The sequence below is a fragment of the Narcine bancroftii genome, chromosome 14 (genome assembly GCF_036971445.1).
Source record: "Narcine bancroftii isolate sNarBan1 chromosome 14, sNarBan1.hap1, whole genome shotgun sequence".
In the NCBI taxonomy this organism is placed as follows: domain Eukaryota; kingdom Metazoa; phylum Chordata; class Chondrichthyes; order Torpediniformes; family Narcinidae; genus Narcine; species Narcine bancroftii.
This window is the reverse complement of record NC_091482.1, coordinates 68895844-68913217: the sequence shown is the minus strand read 5'-3', so window position 1 is coordinate 68913217 and position 17374 is coordinate 68895844. Positions and strand designations below refer to the sequence as shown.

The 17374-nt window shown below is 43.6% G+C and overlaps 1 protein-coding gene across 12 annotated transcripts in view; it reads left to right on the top strand.

The window, feature by feature from the left end:
- The window catches only part of kif7 (kinesin family member 7), a 145101-nt gene that overhangs the window by 106815 nt on the left and 20912 nt on the right, over positions 1–17374 (top strand). For all 12 annotated transcript variants that reach the window (XM_069911885.1, XM_069911875.1, XM_069911874.1 and 9 more), the window contains 6 exons: positions 1916–2041; positions 3254–3430; positions 7390–7605; positions 11217–11423; positions 12048–12246; positions 16128–16292. In XM_069911885.1, the coding sequence (XP_069767986.1) occupies positions 1916–2041; positions 3254–3430; positions 7390–7605; positions 11217–11423; positions 12048–12246; positions 16128–16292 (1090 nt within the window). The remainder of the gene's footprint in view (positions 1–1915; positions 2042–3253; positions 3431–7389; positions 7606–11216; positions 11424–12047; positions 12247–16127; positions 16293–17374) is intronic.

Genomic DNA, 17374 nt, shown 5'->3' with positions numbered 1-17374 from the left:
CTCCCTGTGACATACATGGGTTTTCCCTGGGTGCTCTGGTTTCCTCCAAAATTTACAGGATTGGATATTAATTGGGTTTAATGAAAGGCAGCATGGGTTTAAATGGCCAGAATCAACTTCTGCCGTGTTGTAAATAAAATTTTAAAAAGCATTTTAACTTGATGTTTAGAGTTCACATTGAGAAGGAGGGTTGGACATGAATTGCCTGAACACATATATGATGGACATGATTTTTTTGCCCTCTTATTCATCCTACCACTAACTTGGTCAGAATTTCTGAGAAATATTGACTCTTTATAAACAAGAAGCAAGTTAGCAAAATTGTGATATCCTAATGTCTGTAAAATTTGGATAAATTTGGAAATAGTGCAGCCATTAAATAAGCCAAAATCAAATCTCACCACCTTGGATTTTTTATATACCTTGAAGAGTTCAAGCTTGAAATGTTGGTTATGTATCTTTATCTTTAGCTCACACCAAGACACAAGAGAAACTTGTCCGTGAACTACTCTTTGCAGATGATGCCGCTTTAGTTGCCCATTCAGAGCCAGCTCTTCAGCGCTTGACATCCTGCTTTGCGGAAACTGCCAAAATGTTTGGCCTGGAAGTTATCCTGAAGAAAACTGAGGTCCTCCATCAGCCAGCTCCCCACCATGACTACCAGCCCCCCCACATCTCCATCGGGCACACAAAACTCAAAACGGTCAACCAGTTTACCTATCTCGGCTGCACCATTTCATCAGATGCAAGGATCGACAATGAGATAGACAACAGACTCGCCAAGGCAAATAGCGCCTTTGGAAGACTACACAAAAGAGTCTGGAAAAACAACCAACTGAAAAACCTCACAAAGATAAGCGTATACAGAGCCGTTGTCATACCCACACTCCTGTTCGGCTCCGAATCATGGGTCCTCTACCAGCACCACCTACGGCTCCTAGAACGCTTCCACCAGCGTTGTCTCCGCTCCATCCTCAACATCCATTGGAGCGCTCACACCCCTAACGTCGAGGTACTCGAGATGGCAGAGGTCGACAGCATCGAGTCCACGCTGCTGAAGATCCAGCTGCGCTGGATGGGTCACGTCTCCAGAATGGAGGACCATCGCCTTCCCAAGATCGTATTATATGGCGAGCTCTCCACTGGCCACCGTGACAGAGGTGCACCAAAGAAAAGGTACAAGGACTGCCTAAAGAAATCTCTTGGTGCCTGCCACATTGACCACCGCCAGTGGGCTGATAACGCCTCAAACCGTGCATCTTGGCGCCTCACAGTTTGGCGGGCAGCAGCCTCCTTTGAAGAAGACCGCAGAGCCCACCTCACTGACAAAAGGCAAAGGAGGAAAAACCCAACACCCAACCCCAACCAACCAATTTTCCCTTGCAACCGCTGCAATCGTGTCTGCCTGTCCCGCATCGGACTGGTCAGCCACAAACGAGCCTGCAGCTGACGTGGACTTTTTTACCCCCTCCATAAATCTTCGTCCGCGAAGCCAAGCCAAAGAAAGAAGATAAAGTACTCTGTTTCACCTCGTGAGTTTCTCCACCTTTGTAATTTTACTTCAGTCACAATGTCTGCATTTTAATGCAAATTTGTGTTTTAATCAAATCCCACCACTCTGGAAGGACTTAAATTAGGCTTGATCTCAGGTGAGGAGATCTATTCAATCCCAGGTAACGTGACTCATGAAGTTGCAATGTGTGTAATCTACAGCATCAAACACCAAAACTGTGGCAAAATTATGATTGATAATCCAAAGTTGGAAAGCAGGGGATGCTGAAGAGTAGAAAATTTCAGAGTCTGAATTGTGTGAGAGCATGAAAATGAGAGTATAGTTTTAAAGTGTATGTGTTGACATGTCCATAATGAGATTGATGAATGATGAAATGCTAATATTTCCACCTCCTTTGTGCAGGAACTTGAAATAAAACATGAGCAGCAGCAAAAGATTCTCAAGATTAAAACTGAAGAGATTGCAGCCTTCCAAAGGAAGAGGAGGAGTGGCAGCAATGGGTCTGTCATCAGCCTTGAAGAGCAGCAGGTGGGAGCAAGATGTATCAAGGGTAAATTTAGACATACAGCACCGTAACAGGCCAATTTGGCCCTACGCTGCCCAATTTATCAAGGGTATTAAAGGTTACGGAGAGAAGGCGGGGACGGGGTACTGAACTTTAAGATCAGCCATGATCTCGTTGAATGGCGGAGCAGGCTCGAAGGGTCGAGTGACCTACTCCTGCTCCTATCTTCTATGTTTCTAAGAGGATTGGATCTGAACCATGTTTTTTCTCCTTTGTTACACTGCTCTTGTAAACTTTTAATGAGATGCATTTATTAAATTTGAACACAGATTATCACAAACTCTGTTGAAATAAATAGAATTTTTAAAAAAATGTTGATAAAACTCAATGAAATCTGACATAATTCATCAATGTTAGTCTAATGCAAATCTTAAAGCAAGGGAAATTGGTCTGAGGCATACATATTACAGTAAAATTCCAATTATTCGTAATTCAAGCAACTTGCAAAAGCATCATGGAAAATAAATAGATTAAAAAAATACAAATGTTGAAAACTGGTGCCCCCCCCCCACTGGTCAGACGATCAATCTCAAGCAACTGGCAAATTCACTTATCTGGCATCTACCAATCCACATAGGTGTATTAATATTTCAAGATTCAAGATTTCTTTATTATATAGCATAGAACATATAATATTAAACATAATTGCTTTTGGCCTGCCATAAGGCAAAGAGTCACCATTCGTAAAGCCCTGCTCCCCTTACAGTGAGAAAGAAAGCAATCTTTAGAGTCACTGAGTGTCCGTGGATTCGTCTCAGTGCTCCCGCAGCTGCAGAGACTCCTGTGTGAGATTTTGGGATATATTATTATTGATGGGCAGTTACATTTGTTCTTGTGTATGGCATGAGGCTGCCACGATTATTTTTCTTTCTGCAAACACATCACTAGGTGATCCTTAAAACCATTGTAGATAATGTTGATACACTTTGCATGCACCATCCAGCAAAAATTCACCTGTGGCTGAGGACAGCTGATCATTTTCTTTCACCATGAATCTTGTGATGTTTTAGGATGGGGATTGAGGAACTATGTTGGTGACGATGATCCGACCACTTTTTATATTATTCCCAACATCGTTATGCAAGGTTGGCAAAAGGACCGAAGATTTCCTGATATCTTTGTGAGAGAAGAGCTTGTTCTTGTTCTGTCATGAATATTGACTGATAATTTTGCAGAAAATTGAAGAGCAGAAAAGGTGGTTGGACATGGAAATTGAGAAGGTACTAGAACAAAGAAAGGCACTTGATGACCTGGAAGAGGAACTGCACAAACGAGAGACCATTGTGGAGAAAAAAGAAGCCTTGTTACAAGAGAAGAGCGGTCTGGAGAGCAAGCGGCTACGATCCAGTCAGGTAATCAGGCTAAAATGTAGTCAGATTAGACTTGTAATGTTTCATAAACAAGAATTCAATGGTTGAAAGAAAAAAAGTAAAAACCCAATGCTGGAGAGTCTCAGCAGGTCAAACAGTGTCCTTTATCGAGCAAAGATTAAAGTACAAACTTTGATGAAGGGTTCAAGACTGAAATGTCTGTTATGCATTTTTATCTTTGCTTGATAAAGGACACTGTTTGACCTGCTGAGTTTCTCCAGCATCGTGTTTTTACTTATTTCTTTCAATCTGCAGATTTTCGTGTTTTACTAATGACTGAAAGAATAAGGCTGAGTTTAGGATGTATATTTAGGAACAAACAGGAGTTGCTCTCAGAGATTCTTAGGACAGTAAAGCCCCTGGTATCTGGAATTCAAGCAACCAGCAAAAAAAATCAAGGAAAATAAAATAATAGGTAAAAAATATTTCAGTTTAAAATTGTAAAAGTAAATGTTCTCAGAAGTAACACAAAGCTTTGGTGAAGATGGGAGCAAATATTCATCCAGCGGAGTGCCTTGTTCATGCTTTGCTCATACCAGCTGTTTGAAAAAAGTGTGAAAGTGCATTGGCATCACCCAGGATGAAGAGCTGTTTGCTGTTTGCCGTTACCCCTGCTTACTAAGAGTTGTCCCAGTCAGGCTTCATCTGTAAACTGTGGTGGGGGGGGGAGGGTGTTAATTATCTATATTGTTTGTCTTTCGGCGGCTCCATGGAGGGGGAGGAACCTGCAGATTGCAGTGACAGTGAAATGTTTTCAAAGAAAATGACTGAAAATGAAGTAAAAAGCTTTAAGATTTATATATTCTTGCAAGTGGTGTTTGTTCAGTGTAAGGACAGTCTAGTATTTTTGTATTTTAAGCTGTTTATTCTTAATGTAGGTGTATTAGTTCGGCATTGTAAGAGTAAGTCTCAAGCAACCGGAAAATACACTTATCCAGCATCTATCAATCCCCACAGTGTCAGATACCAGTCATAGGGAGAGTGGGGTTGCAGCAATTTTTTTTACCAGACCAGCGGTGTGGGGATAAACTTGAAAACCCTTCAGTTGCAGCAAATCTGAATTTAGAATAGCAAAAGGAAACAAGAAAGTCTGGTTGGAGCAAGCACACAAAAGTGCTGGAGAAGCTCAGCAGGTTCCATCCATTGGAAGCAAAGATAAATAACCAAAATTTAGGTCCTTAATAAGGGGCTCAGGCCCAAAAGGTTAGTGATATATCTTTGTCTCCTTTGGATGTTGCGGGACCTGCTAAGTTTCTCCAGCCATTTTGTGTGCTTAAAGAACCAAATGCTGGAAACACTCACTAAGAAAGATAAATTAGAATCTTGGAATTATAGATCAGTGAGTCGTGGGCAAACTATTGGAGAGGATTGTTAGGGACAGGATTTGCAGGCATTTACAAGCATGTTCTTTGATAGTCAGCTTGGCTTTGTGAGGAGCAAATCATGTCTCACAAACCTAATTGAGTTTTTTTTAAGGAGGTGACAAAACAAATTGATGAAGGTAGGACTGTGGATGCGGTGTATATGAATTTCAGTAAAGGGTTTGACAAGGCCCCTGGGTAGGCACATCCAGAAAGTCATGAGGCATGGGTTCCAGCAAAACTTGGCTGCTTGGATTCAGAATTGGCTTGCCCACAGAAGGCAGAGGGTGATAGTTGATGGAGTATATTCCGCCTGAAAATAGTCTATTGTATAAAACAAACCAATAATCCCTGATGTTCTACAGGGATCTGTTCTTGGACCTCTGATTCTTGAGAATGACTTGGATGAGGATTATTAAATTTTCAGATGACAAGAAGGTTAGAGATGTTGGGGGTAGTGTAGAAGGGTGTCAAAGGTTAGCACATGATGCAGAGTTGTGTGGGGAACTGGCAGATAGTGTTCAATCATGAAAGGTGTGAAGTGATGCCTTTTGGAAGATTGAACATAAAGGCAGAGGACGTGGTTGATGGCAAGATTCTTAGCAGTGTGGAGCAACCGAGGAATCGAAGTCCAAGTCCACAGACCCCCCCCCAAAGTTGCTGTACAAGTTGAGGGGGTAGTTAAGAAGGAATATATGTGCTGTTCTTCATTAGTCGGGGGATTGAGTTCTAGAGCTGTGAGCTAATGTTACAGCTCCATAGAAGTCTGTTTAGACCACACTTAAAAGTCTTTGGTTCTGGTCGCCTCATTGTAGGAAGGATGTGGAAGTTGTAGAGAGAGTGCAGCAAAGGTTTACCATGATGCTACCTGCATTAGAAAACCTGTCTTATAAGGAAAGGTTGAGTGACCTAGGACTTTTTTCTTTGGAGTAATGGAGGATAAAAAGTCATTTAATAGGAATAGATAGGATTATAAGGCATGGAACACTACAGCACAGTGCAGGCCCTTTGGCCCTCGATGTTATGACAACTATATATTCCTTTAAAAAGTACTAAACCCACCCTACCCCATAACCATTTACTTTACTTTCATCATGTGTCTTTTCTTTTTTTTCTTTGGCTTGGCTTCGTGGACGAAGATTTATGGAGGGGTAAAGTCCACGTTAGCTGCAGGCTCGTTTGTGGCTGACAAGTCCAATGCGGGACAGGCAGACACGGTTGCAGCGGTTGCAAGCGAAAATTGGTTGGTTTGGGTTGGGTGTTGGGTTTTTCCTCCTTTGTCTTTTGACAGTGAGGAGGGCTCTGCGGTCTTCTTCAAAGGAGGTTGCTGCCCGCTGAACTGTGAGGCGCCAAGATGCATGGTTTGAGGCGATATCAGCCCACTGGCGGTGGTCAATGTGGCAGGCACCAAGAGCTTTCTTTAAGGCAGTCCTTGTACCTCTTCTTTGGTGCACCTCTGACTCGGTGGCCAGTGGAGAGCTCGCCATATAACACGATCTTGGGAAGGCGATGGTCACCCCTGGCAAGGCATTCCAGGCACCCACAACTCTTTGTGTCTCCCCTAAACTTCCGTCCTTTAACTTTGTACCTATGTTCTCTGGTTTTTGCTGATCCTGCCCTGGGAAACAGGTGGTGGCTGTCCACCCTATCTATTCCTCTCAGAATCTTGTAGACCTCTATTGTCTCCTCTCATCCTTCTACATTCCAAAGAGAAAAGTCCCAGCTCTGCTAACCTTACCTCATCAGACTTGTTTTCCAATCGAGGTAACATCATGGCAAATCTCTTCTATACTCTCTCCACAACTTCCACACCCTTTCTATAATGAGGTAACTAGAACTGAACCCAGGGTTTCAAGTGTAGTCCAACCAGAGATTTGTAGAGTTGCAACATCTCTACTCCTGAACTCAATCCCCCTATTAATGAAGCCCAGCATCCCATAGACCTTCTTAACTAGATAGGGTGGACAGCCAGCACCATTTTCCCCAGAGCAGCAAAGAGGATGTTTGTTTAATTTGAGTGGAGGAAAGTTTAGGGGCGTTGTTAGAGGTATGTTTTTTATGCAAGAGAATGGTGGATGCCTGGAATACATTACCAGGGTGGTGGTGGAGGCTCGTACAATAGGGACATTGAAAAGTTTCTTAGATAGGCACATGGATGCAAGAAGAATGGAAGGTTGTGGACTGTAAGGGAGGCTGTAAGGGTTGGCACAACATCATGGGCTGAAGGTCCCATGCAGTGCTGCACTGATCTCTGTCTGGCAGCAACTGTGGTGTGAAACAGTTAATGTTTCAGATCTGGGTCCCTTCAGCCTGATCCGCTGTGATTTTCCAGTATTTTCTGTTTTTATCATGCGAATCCAGAGTAGCTATTCTCACTGGGATCCATACACCCTCCCCCCTCCCTCACCCCACCCTGGGGGATACAGCACATTTAAAGGAAGCGCAGACTGACATTGCAAAATATGTTTAGTTTTGAACACAAATTATAATATATAAAACAGCCTTTGTTTCTACTCACACCCTTCAAAATGTACATTTGACTCCCATTGTGTTTGACAATTTGTTTACCCCTATCTTTAGGCTCTGACCAATGACATTGTGAGAGTGTCAAGCCACATTGAATCTCTGGAAAAGGAGCTGTCTGAGAAGAACGGGCAGTTGCGTAAAGGCAGTGCTGATAACCAACAGCAAATCCGTGGGGAGATCTCCAACCTGCGGCATGAGAAGGATCAGATGATGAAACAGCGCACAGAACTAGAGGAGAAGTTGCGGATGGGGAACCTGCTATCTGCAGAGGTGAGACATGTCTGCATCACACTCTATTTTCTGACTGAATTACCAGTGGATTAGAATAATGGTCACACTATGCGAGGTGAATGTGCTATCCTTGGAGCCATTTTGTTTTTCAGTTGAGTGCACAGAGCTCTTGGCATTCATGAGTTTGCTGATGTCGAGACTTACTCACTGTTAAGTTCAACTTGACTATACATGTACAATCAGTCAAAACACCGTGTCTCTGGATCATGGTGCACCCAATCTTCTTCTTTGGCTTGGCTTCGCGGACGAAGATTTATGGAGGGGGTAAATGTCCATGTCAGCTGCAGGCTCCCAATACGCAGCACATAAAAACCCCCATTATCTGGAATTCAAGCAACTGGCAAACACAATAGCAGAAAATAAATGGATAAAAAAATCCAGATTTAAAATTGGTGAACCTCGTCGTTAGTTTGCCAATCATGCAACATGCAATCTCAAGCGGAAAGTGAATCAGAAAATTCACTTGTGCAGCATCCGCCAATCCTCCCTTTGGGTGCCGGATGCCAGGGGTTTACTGTATCTACATAAAGACATAATTTTGAGATGATTTACTCGGTTACAGGGTCTTTGGCTTGGCTTCGCGGACGAAGATTTATGGAGGGGGTAAAAAGTCCACGTCAGCTGCAGGCTCGTTTGTGGCTGACAAGTCCGATGCGGGACAGGCAGACACGGTTGCAGGGGAAAATTGGTTGGTTGGGGTTGGGTGTTGGGTTTTTCCTCCTTTGCCTTTTGTCAGTGAGGTGGGCTCTGCGGTCTTCTTCAAAGGAGGTTGCTGCCCGCCAAACTGTGAGGCGCCAAGATGCACGGTTTGAGGCGTTATCAGCCCACTGGCGGTGGTCAATGTGGCAGGCACCAAGAGATTTCTTTAGGCAGTCCTTGTACCTTTTCTTTGGTGCACCTCTGTCACGGTGGCCAGTGGAGAGCTCGCCATATAACACGATCTTGGGAAGGCGATGGTCCTCCATTCTGGAGATGTGACCCATCCAGCGCAGCTGGATCTTCAGCAGCGTGGACTCGATGCTGTCGACCTCTGCCATCTCGAGTACTTCGACGTTAGGGATGAAAGCGCTCCAATGGATGTTGAGGATGGAGCGGAGACAACGCTGGTGGAAGCGTTCTAGGAGCCGTAGGTGGTGCCGGTAGAGGACCCATGATTCGGAGCCGAACAGGAGTGTGGGTATGACAACGGCTCTGTATACGCTTATCTTTGTGAGGTTTTTCAGTTGGTTGTTTTTCCAGACTCTTTTGTGTAGTCTTCCAAAGGCGCTATTTGCCTTGGCGAGTCTGTTGTCTATCTCATTGTCGATCCTTGCATCTGATGAAATGGTGCAGCCGAGATAGGTAAACTGGTTGACCGTTTTGAGTTTTGTGTGCCCGATGGAGATGTGGGGGGGCTGGTAGTCATGGTGGGGAGCTGGCTGATGGAGGACCTCAGTTTTCTTCAGGCTGACTTCCAGGCCAAACATTTTGGCAGTTTCCGCAAAGCAGGACGTCAAGCGCTGAAGAGCTGGCTCTGAATGGGCAACTAAAGCGGCATCGTCTGCAAAGAGTAGTTCACGGACAAGTTTCTCTTGTGTCTTGGTGTGAGCTTGCAGGCGCCTCAGATTGAAGAGACTGCCATCCGTGTGGTACCGGATGTAAACAGCGTCTTCGTTGTTGGGGTCTTTCATGGCTGCGGCGGCCTCGGCCCCGGTCCGGGCAGTATGGACCGACCTAGGAGGGGAGGCAGGCCCCTCCAGCCCGGGTAAGAAACCTGCATAGGAGAAGGCCACTCTGATATAAAACCTCAGTTACAGGGTACTGTTTTTCAAACTCACAGCCTGCAGGAAGAAGCTATTTCCCAGCCTGGCGTCCTGATTTTGATGCTCCTGTACCACCTTCTTGTTGGTAGTGGGTCAAAGGTTCAGTGTGCTGGATATAAAGGGTCTTTTATATCTCTTTGAGCTGTTCTTAAGTGGTCCTGGTAATTGTCTTTAGTAGAGGAAAGGGAGACCCCAGTGATCTTCTCAGCCATTTTTATGATCTGTATTGACTTCTGGTCTGATGCTTTGCAGCTACTGTACCCTGACAATGGTGCAGCCAGACAGGACACTCTCAGTAAAAAGCTGGCAAGGTGGGGGCTGATATTCATGGTGATGCCATGGGTCCAAATGTCTCCAAGCAGTGACTGGGTCTCAGGCTATGGATCTGGCTGTTCAAAGACCTTTGAACTCCTTTTGAATCTCTCTAAAGATTAGAATACTTGACAAATGATTCAAAGTTTAAAAATATACGGTTTAAATAATTTTACTTAAAAACTTCTTCCGCTGATATCCATCAAATTAAGATCTGTAAAATTAAGTAATTAAAAAAAATCATACACTTGGCAACCACGATTGGATACCCTTTGAATGAACTCTTTTGAATGAGTGCTGTCAAGGTGCTCTGCCCCATTGTGTGAACTCACTCAAATAATTCGCTGCACTTACCAGTTAAAGTCATTTGGGGGAGCCAATGCACACTTTAAAATTTCTTTGGAAGAACTAATTAATTGAATCTGTTTTTAATTTAAATAGTCACGTTAAATTCAAACTTTCATCGGCAGGAAATGCAGCCTTCTATAAAAATATCTATTTGAAAATTAGTTTAAATCAACCTCCATTGTTCAGATCTATGCATTATTAATCACTTGTGTCGAAAAGTTTATCATTTCACTTTTTTTGGTCAATCACTTTAGAGGATGGCAAAGTTAGCTTAGTGGTTAGTGCAACACCGTTACAGCACCAGAAAACCCGGGTTTGAATCCAGCGCTGTCTGTAAGAAGATGTACTTCACCCTCTGCGTGGGTTTCCTCCCACCCTTCAAAAGCCTACCTTTTGTAGATCAATTAGGTGTAATTGGAGAGGGCAGGCTCATGGGTCGGAAGGGCCTGTTATCACGCTGTATTTTTAAATTTAAAATTGTTTTCTGCTGCTAGTAACTTTCTCCTGATTTTAATGAAATTAGTTAGGACTGAAGTCCTCTGTCCAATTCCCAATAAATATTGTCAAGTTGAAGCCAACAACCAGTTTGTCAGTCTTCTGAAGTCCCTTGCACAGACCAGAAATCCTAAAAAGAGCTTGGGATTCTCACTAAAATGGGATGTTCACCATTAAATGCAATATCCCTGATGAAGGCTTATCAAAAGATTAAGATACCTGGAAAATGTTCCTGGCAAGATTCCATTTTGGATCAATTAACATTCTATGTTGTTGGAAAAAAAAACAGGGATTCTGTTAACGACGTGGTTAGCACAACGCTGTTACAGCATCGGCGATCGGGACCGCGCTGTCTGTAAGAAGTTTGCACTTTCTCCCCAAGACTGTGTGGGCTTTCTCTGGGGGCTCCAGTTTTCTCACACCCTTCAAAATGTACATTTGAATGTAAATGGGCAGCACAGGGCTCATAGGCCGAAAGGACCTGTTATCGTTCTGCTCGTCTATATTTTAGTTTTAATTAATCGCTCTCTCCACTGACTGTCTGGTCTACACTGTGTTGACATTTTTATTTCAGGTTTCCATCATTTGCAGAATTGGGTTTATGTTCAGTGTATTTTGATTGTTGGTCTGCAGGAGGAAAGAATACTTTTCCAGCTGGATGAAGCTATTGAGGCCCTTGATGCTGCCATTGAGTACAAGAATGAGACAATCACACGTCGGCAAAGGGTGCTACGTGCATCTGCCAGCCTGCTGTCTCAGTGCGAGATGAACCTAATGGCAAAGTTAAGCTACCTCTCAGCATCTGAAACCAGAGCACTGCTATGCAAGTATTTTGATAAGGTAATAGCTAACTTTCAGCATTATTTATATGTGTGTAATAGGCGAATTTTGTCGACCAATTATTACAGTAAAATTTAGGGGGTTGACTATTAAGTGCATACTACTTTTGACCGCAGTAAGTACCTGCGTCATTCGAGGAGTTGGGAGTTCAGATGGGCAGACGGCTAGCACTAAAAATAGAGAGGTTGTCTTTTACACGTGATATATGGAAAATACCCTATTTCCGAGTGAAAAATAAGGGGTTCATCTTTGACAGAGTATTGACTATTACATGCATTTGTACGATACCCCGGAAGAGGGTTTGTATTTTCCCTTAAGCAGAACTCTTTTTCAGTGTTTCGTAAAGGAGTGTATATGAGAGGGGGATCAGAGAAGTCTTTACTGTATCTATCATTTTGGTCTCTGTCAGACCCAGCCTTAAATTCACTGAAGCACACAGCACAGATATAGCTCATCTACACTAATCCATTTGTCCTTGTGTTTTAATGTCTTATTTCCAGTAGATTTCAGCTCTCTTCTCGAGCTGCATTGCACTTTTTTTGCAGCATATTGGTGAGGTGGATGGAGTGGTTTTCAGACTGTGTTTGCAGCGCATTCTGGACCAGTGTCCTCTTGTACCTGTAGGTGGTAACACTCCGAGAGGAGGAGCGCAAGATGCAGCTGTCGTTCATGGAGTTGGAGATGCGAGCAGAGGAGCAGCAGAAACTAATTTACTGGCTGGAGGCAGCTCTGGAACGTCAGCAACTCGAAACAGATCGTCGCCTCACTCTCCAGCAGAAGGAACATGAACGGAACTTACAAGTCCTGCTACAACACTGTCAAGGTAGAAACTGACTGCATTTGCTGTATATTGCACCCAGGAGCACTGATAATTAGTGCAAATGCCAGCATATAAGACAGTCGTTGAACTTTAAAAATGTCACCCCAAAACCAGGAATCGCCAAGTATAAAATGCAAATCTTTAGTAGCAAAGACTCAGCCCTCCCCCTCGGGGTCTCTCTGCCCAGTCTGACTGCCGTCAGCTCTGTACAGACATTAAATAGCATGTTAAAGGAGCCAACAGTGGTTTATTTCAAAATATGCTAATAAAATTTAAACCTTTAATAGGTAATATACTTTTAAAATATTGTGAATTAGTCTATTAAATGTATTTACATTTGAGGTCACCTTGTATAGCGAGTCTCGCTGAAAACCTACATTTTAGGTGGAAATTCAGGGGTTTGTATTGTACAGAGTCCTCTCATATGCCAACATATACAGTAATCATTGATACATGGTGTATTATTTGCCATTTATTTTCCTGTTCTTTTAAATTTTAATAATAATTATAGTCAATTATTAAGACCTCATTAAATTCCTGCAATGTATAGTTCATCCACGGCAGTACAGTGGCACAAAGATTAGAGCTTCTACCTCACAGCTTCAGCATCTCGGTTCAATCGTCTCCTCATGCAGTTAGGTTAGTTGCCCACTTTTAAATTTCCCTGACTGCGGATGAGAGGTAGAATTTAGCTGGAGGAAGATTAGTTAAGAATAAAATGGGTTAGGATAGAATAAAAATGTGTGTTTGATGGTCAGCAGTTGGCATGGATACAGGTCTAAAGGGCCTCTGTGCCTTACCTCCCTGTGACTCTGTGAACTGCTTTGTGTCTGACAGAATAGTCATTAAATAACGTGCAAAGACCTCTGGATCATCGCCCATCCTGCACTCATTTAAATTAATTTCTGCTAGGCAATGATAAACATGCTTTAATCAACCAGTTGGACCTGCCTTGGTTCTTTCCCAATCTATCTGCAGATTATAAATATCCAAGCCTGTCAGAAAGGTACAGATTTGAGATAATTTTTGTAAATGCTATACTATATTACACTGATGTTCACAGTGTATTGTTACACAAGAAGAAAGCAAGAGGAATAGATTGATTAATATCTATAGTCTGTTCTAGAGTGCACTGGTGGGTCCTCATCAGAGCACTGTGTGCAGTTTTGGGCACCTTATTTGAGAAAAGACATGCTGGGATTGGAGAGGGTTCAGAGAAGATTTAGAAGAATTATGCTAGCAATGAAAGGGTTATTTAGCACATAAGGAATGTTTGTCAGCTCTTAGTCTCTACTTGGAGTTCATAAGAATGAGGGGGGCCTCATAGAGGCATTTTTAATGCTGAAAGCCCTGAATGGAGTTGATGTGGCAAAGTTGTTTCCCATGGCAGGGAGTCTCGGACAAGAGGGCACAATTTCGGGGTAAAATGGCGTCAATTTAAAACAGAGATGCGGAAAAAAATTCTTTAGTAGAGGGTTGTGAGTCTGTGGAACTTGTTGCCACTGGTGGCTGTGGAAGCGAGTTTGTTGGGTGTATTGATTAGTCAGGGCATCAACGTTAATGGGGAGAAAACCAGGGAGTGGGGCTAAGTAGGGGGATGGATCAGCTCATGATAGAATGGCAGAACAGACTCAATGGGCCTACTTCTGCTCCGAGATCACATGAAAGTAATGGAATTATGATCATTCGATCCAAGGTGTTCCTTGTCCCATTCCCCAGTCAGAGATCCGATATTCTCTGTTTGGCACCTTACATCAGAAAGTCTCCTGAACACATTTGACAAACTCTAATCCATCTAGCACTTTTATAGTATTAACATTAATGTGGAATGTTAAAATCACCTACTATCACAACTTGGGGGTGAAACACAGAATTCTGTGGAATTCTGTTGAAGTAAAAACACACAACGCTGGAGAAACTCAGCAGGTCAAACCGTGCCCTTTATGTAGCAAAGGCAGAGAAACATAACTGACGTTTCAGGCTTGAGCCCTTCATCAAAGTATAAGAAAATGCAGGTGAGCATCAGAATAAAAGAGTGGGAGGGGGAAGGGGGGAGGCAGGTCAGGAGATGCAAGGTGGAGAAGGGAGGGAGGGGACAGCATCAGTGAGGGGGTGGGGGGTTGGAAATGCGGGGCTGTGTAGGTGAAAGAACTGGAAGGACAGGAAATGGGGGAGGGGGAAGAAAAGGCAGCAGGTTTAATGGAAGTCATTGTTCATGCCATCTGGCAGGAGGGGGCCCAGATGGAAAACAAGATGTTGTCCAGGTGGGACAGAATATTAGGCCATGGACAGACATGTGACCCAGAATTGAAGTGTTTGGCCACTGGGAGGTCGCTGTGGACGGAGCGGAAATGCTGAGCGAAGCGATCTCCCAGCCAGCAACCAGTCTTTCCTGTACATCCAGAGGACTTATTTACTGCATCTGGTGCACCTTTTGTGGCGATCTCTACATCTGAGACCGGTTGCACTGAAATAGATGCACCTGAGACTATCTCCACCACGTATAACCTTTGATTTCTTTACATGCAGTCTTCACATCATCATTTTCCTCCACTATCTGCTCTGGCCCTCTGATTCCCACCCCTTGCAATTCTAGTTGAAACCCTACGGAGTAGCACGAGCAAACCTTCCTGCAAGGATATTAGCCTCCTCCAGTTCAGATGCAAGCTGACCCGTCAAAGCAGGAAGAGAGCCCAATGTCCCAGAAATATGAAGCCCTCCTTCCAGTACCATTTCTTTAGCTACATTATCCTCCTATTTCTAACCTCACTAGCAGGTGGCATGGGTAGCAATCCTGAGATTACAGCACTGGAGATCCTTCAGTGTCACTTCTAACACCCCAAACTCTCTTTGCAGGACCTCATCACCCTTACTACTCATGTCATTGGTCCCTACATGGACCATGATATCTGGATTATCACCCTCCCTCCTGAGAATGCCATGAACTCAATCTGAGATATCTCAGACCCCAGCACCAGGGAGGCAACATACCTTAATTCCAGAACCCTCTTGCTTGAGAATGCCATGGACTTGATTTCTATTCCCCTAACCATTTACTCCCCATTACTACAGATTGCCTCTCCCCTTCTCTTCTGAGCCAGAGGGCCAGACTCCATTCCAGAGACTTGTTTCTGGTTGGTCATTCCCTTGAACTGTATACAAAGCATCTGATATTGAGGGGGAACAGCCACAGGGATGATAAGCCCTGGACTGACTCCCTATTCACCCAGCTATCTGCCTCTGAGGTGTGATTCCCTCCCTGTAACTCAGGTCTATCCCCTCCAGTCCCCTGAATGATCTAGAGTCCATCCAGCTCCAGAACCATAATTCAAGCTGCAGTTGGAAGTACTTCTTATAAGTGTAGTCATCACGGACCCTGGTGGCTTCTCTGATTTCTTACTTCATACAAGAGGAGTGCACCACTGCCCTTGTCTGCTATTCCCATTGCAAGACTTCTAGCTCCAGTGGGCCACTCCACTTGAGCTTTCCCTTTTTACTGGCTGCTTGGTCTATACCTCTTCAGTAATGTCCCACCACTTGCTGAGGTTTAGGCCCTGCACTTGAAGAACTTGAAGCGATCTATTGTTTCAACGTCAGCTCCATTAATATGGTGAAGGGAGAGGTCTCTGACATTTCGCCTAGTGTCAGTGATCTCTTCTTATTGATGTTGAAAGAGAGTGCTTGTTATTCTTGGCAACATGCAACCACATGTTTAATCTTTTTCTCGTGATCCACCCTGTTGTTATTTGATACCTAACCTATGAATGTGGTGTTGGCATTTTTTAAGAGAGGCAGTGGTATTTAGCTGCACAATCATAATGTAGAAGGAAATAGTTCCACGGTTTTGCTGAAATTATCTTTCTTTTTCTGCCACCCCTTCCCAGGACAAATGGACGAAGGAATTGCTGGTAGACAGAAGCAGTACGAGGGTTGGATCCAAATGCTAGAGAAGGAGCTTGCTTGGTACAAGCAAGCCAATCATGAGTTAAACCTGAAACTGAAAGACCTGTCCACTTGCCTTTTGAATCGTCCAGCAGAGCAGAGCAAACGTAAGGAATACAACATGTCATAGAAAACCCCCTTTACCCACTGATTAATCATATGAATGGGTTTATTTTGTCTAGGGAGTGGCCAATGCTTCAAGCTCTCTCATCAATACCAAATTTGTATTTGCTACAAAAATCATAAAAATGATAATCAATTTTATTTTAACTTAATTATTTCCGATTTATAGAGCCTAAACTTTTACATTAGGATTCTTTGGAAAAAAATGCTCGTGAATGAGTGCATGTTAGGAAAGGTGGAGCAATGCAACGTGGCTGCCTTTTGCTGCCATCTTTCCACCGATTCTTTATCTGAGTGAGTGAGCTGCTGTCTACTGCTTCTTCATTACAGATCACCCCTGTGGTTGCTATCTGTCAGAAACTCTGAAATATGAAGTATAATATGCACATATCCCACTTTTCATATCTTGGAGAAGTTCCCAGTATTTTAATTTCAATGTGTATTGTCACAATTGAACAAAGTTGGTACTTTGAAGCCTTTAAAATTTTAAAGAATTTGAACATTCAGTCCTTTTGGCCCAGGAGCCCGTGCTGCCCAGTTACACCTAATTGACCTACAACCCCAATACATTTTGAAGGGTGGGAGGAAACCAGAGCACCCAGAGGAAACCCACGCAGACACGAGGAGAACATACAAACTCCTTACAGACAGCGCAGGGTTCGAACCAGAGTTGTTGGCGCTGTAACAGCGTTGAGCTAACTGCTACTAACTGTGCCGCCATTTAATGTGAAATTCAAACTCAAAAGGCAGCAAATGTAGGCGTAGCATTGAGCAGGAAGGGATAGAAGTCAATCTTGCCTTGGTTGGGGATTCTACCAGTGGATTTTACAGCCACAGGGGTGATAAGCCCTCGACTGACTCCCTATTCACCCAGCTATCTGCCTCTGAGGTGTGACTCCCTCCCTGTAACTCATGTCTATCCCCTCCAGTCCCCTGAATGATCTAGAGTCCATCCAGCTCCAGATCCCTAATTCAAGCTGCAGTTGGAAGTACTTCTTAAAAGTGTAGTCATCACGGACCCTGGTGGCTTCTCTGATTTCTGTGCATTTCAAGAAACCTGAATGCA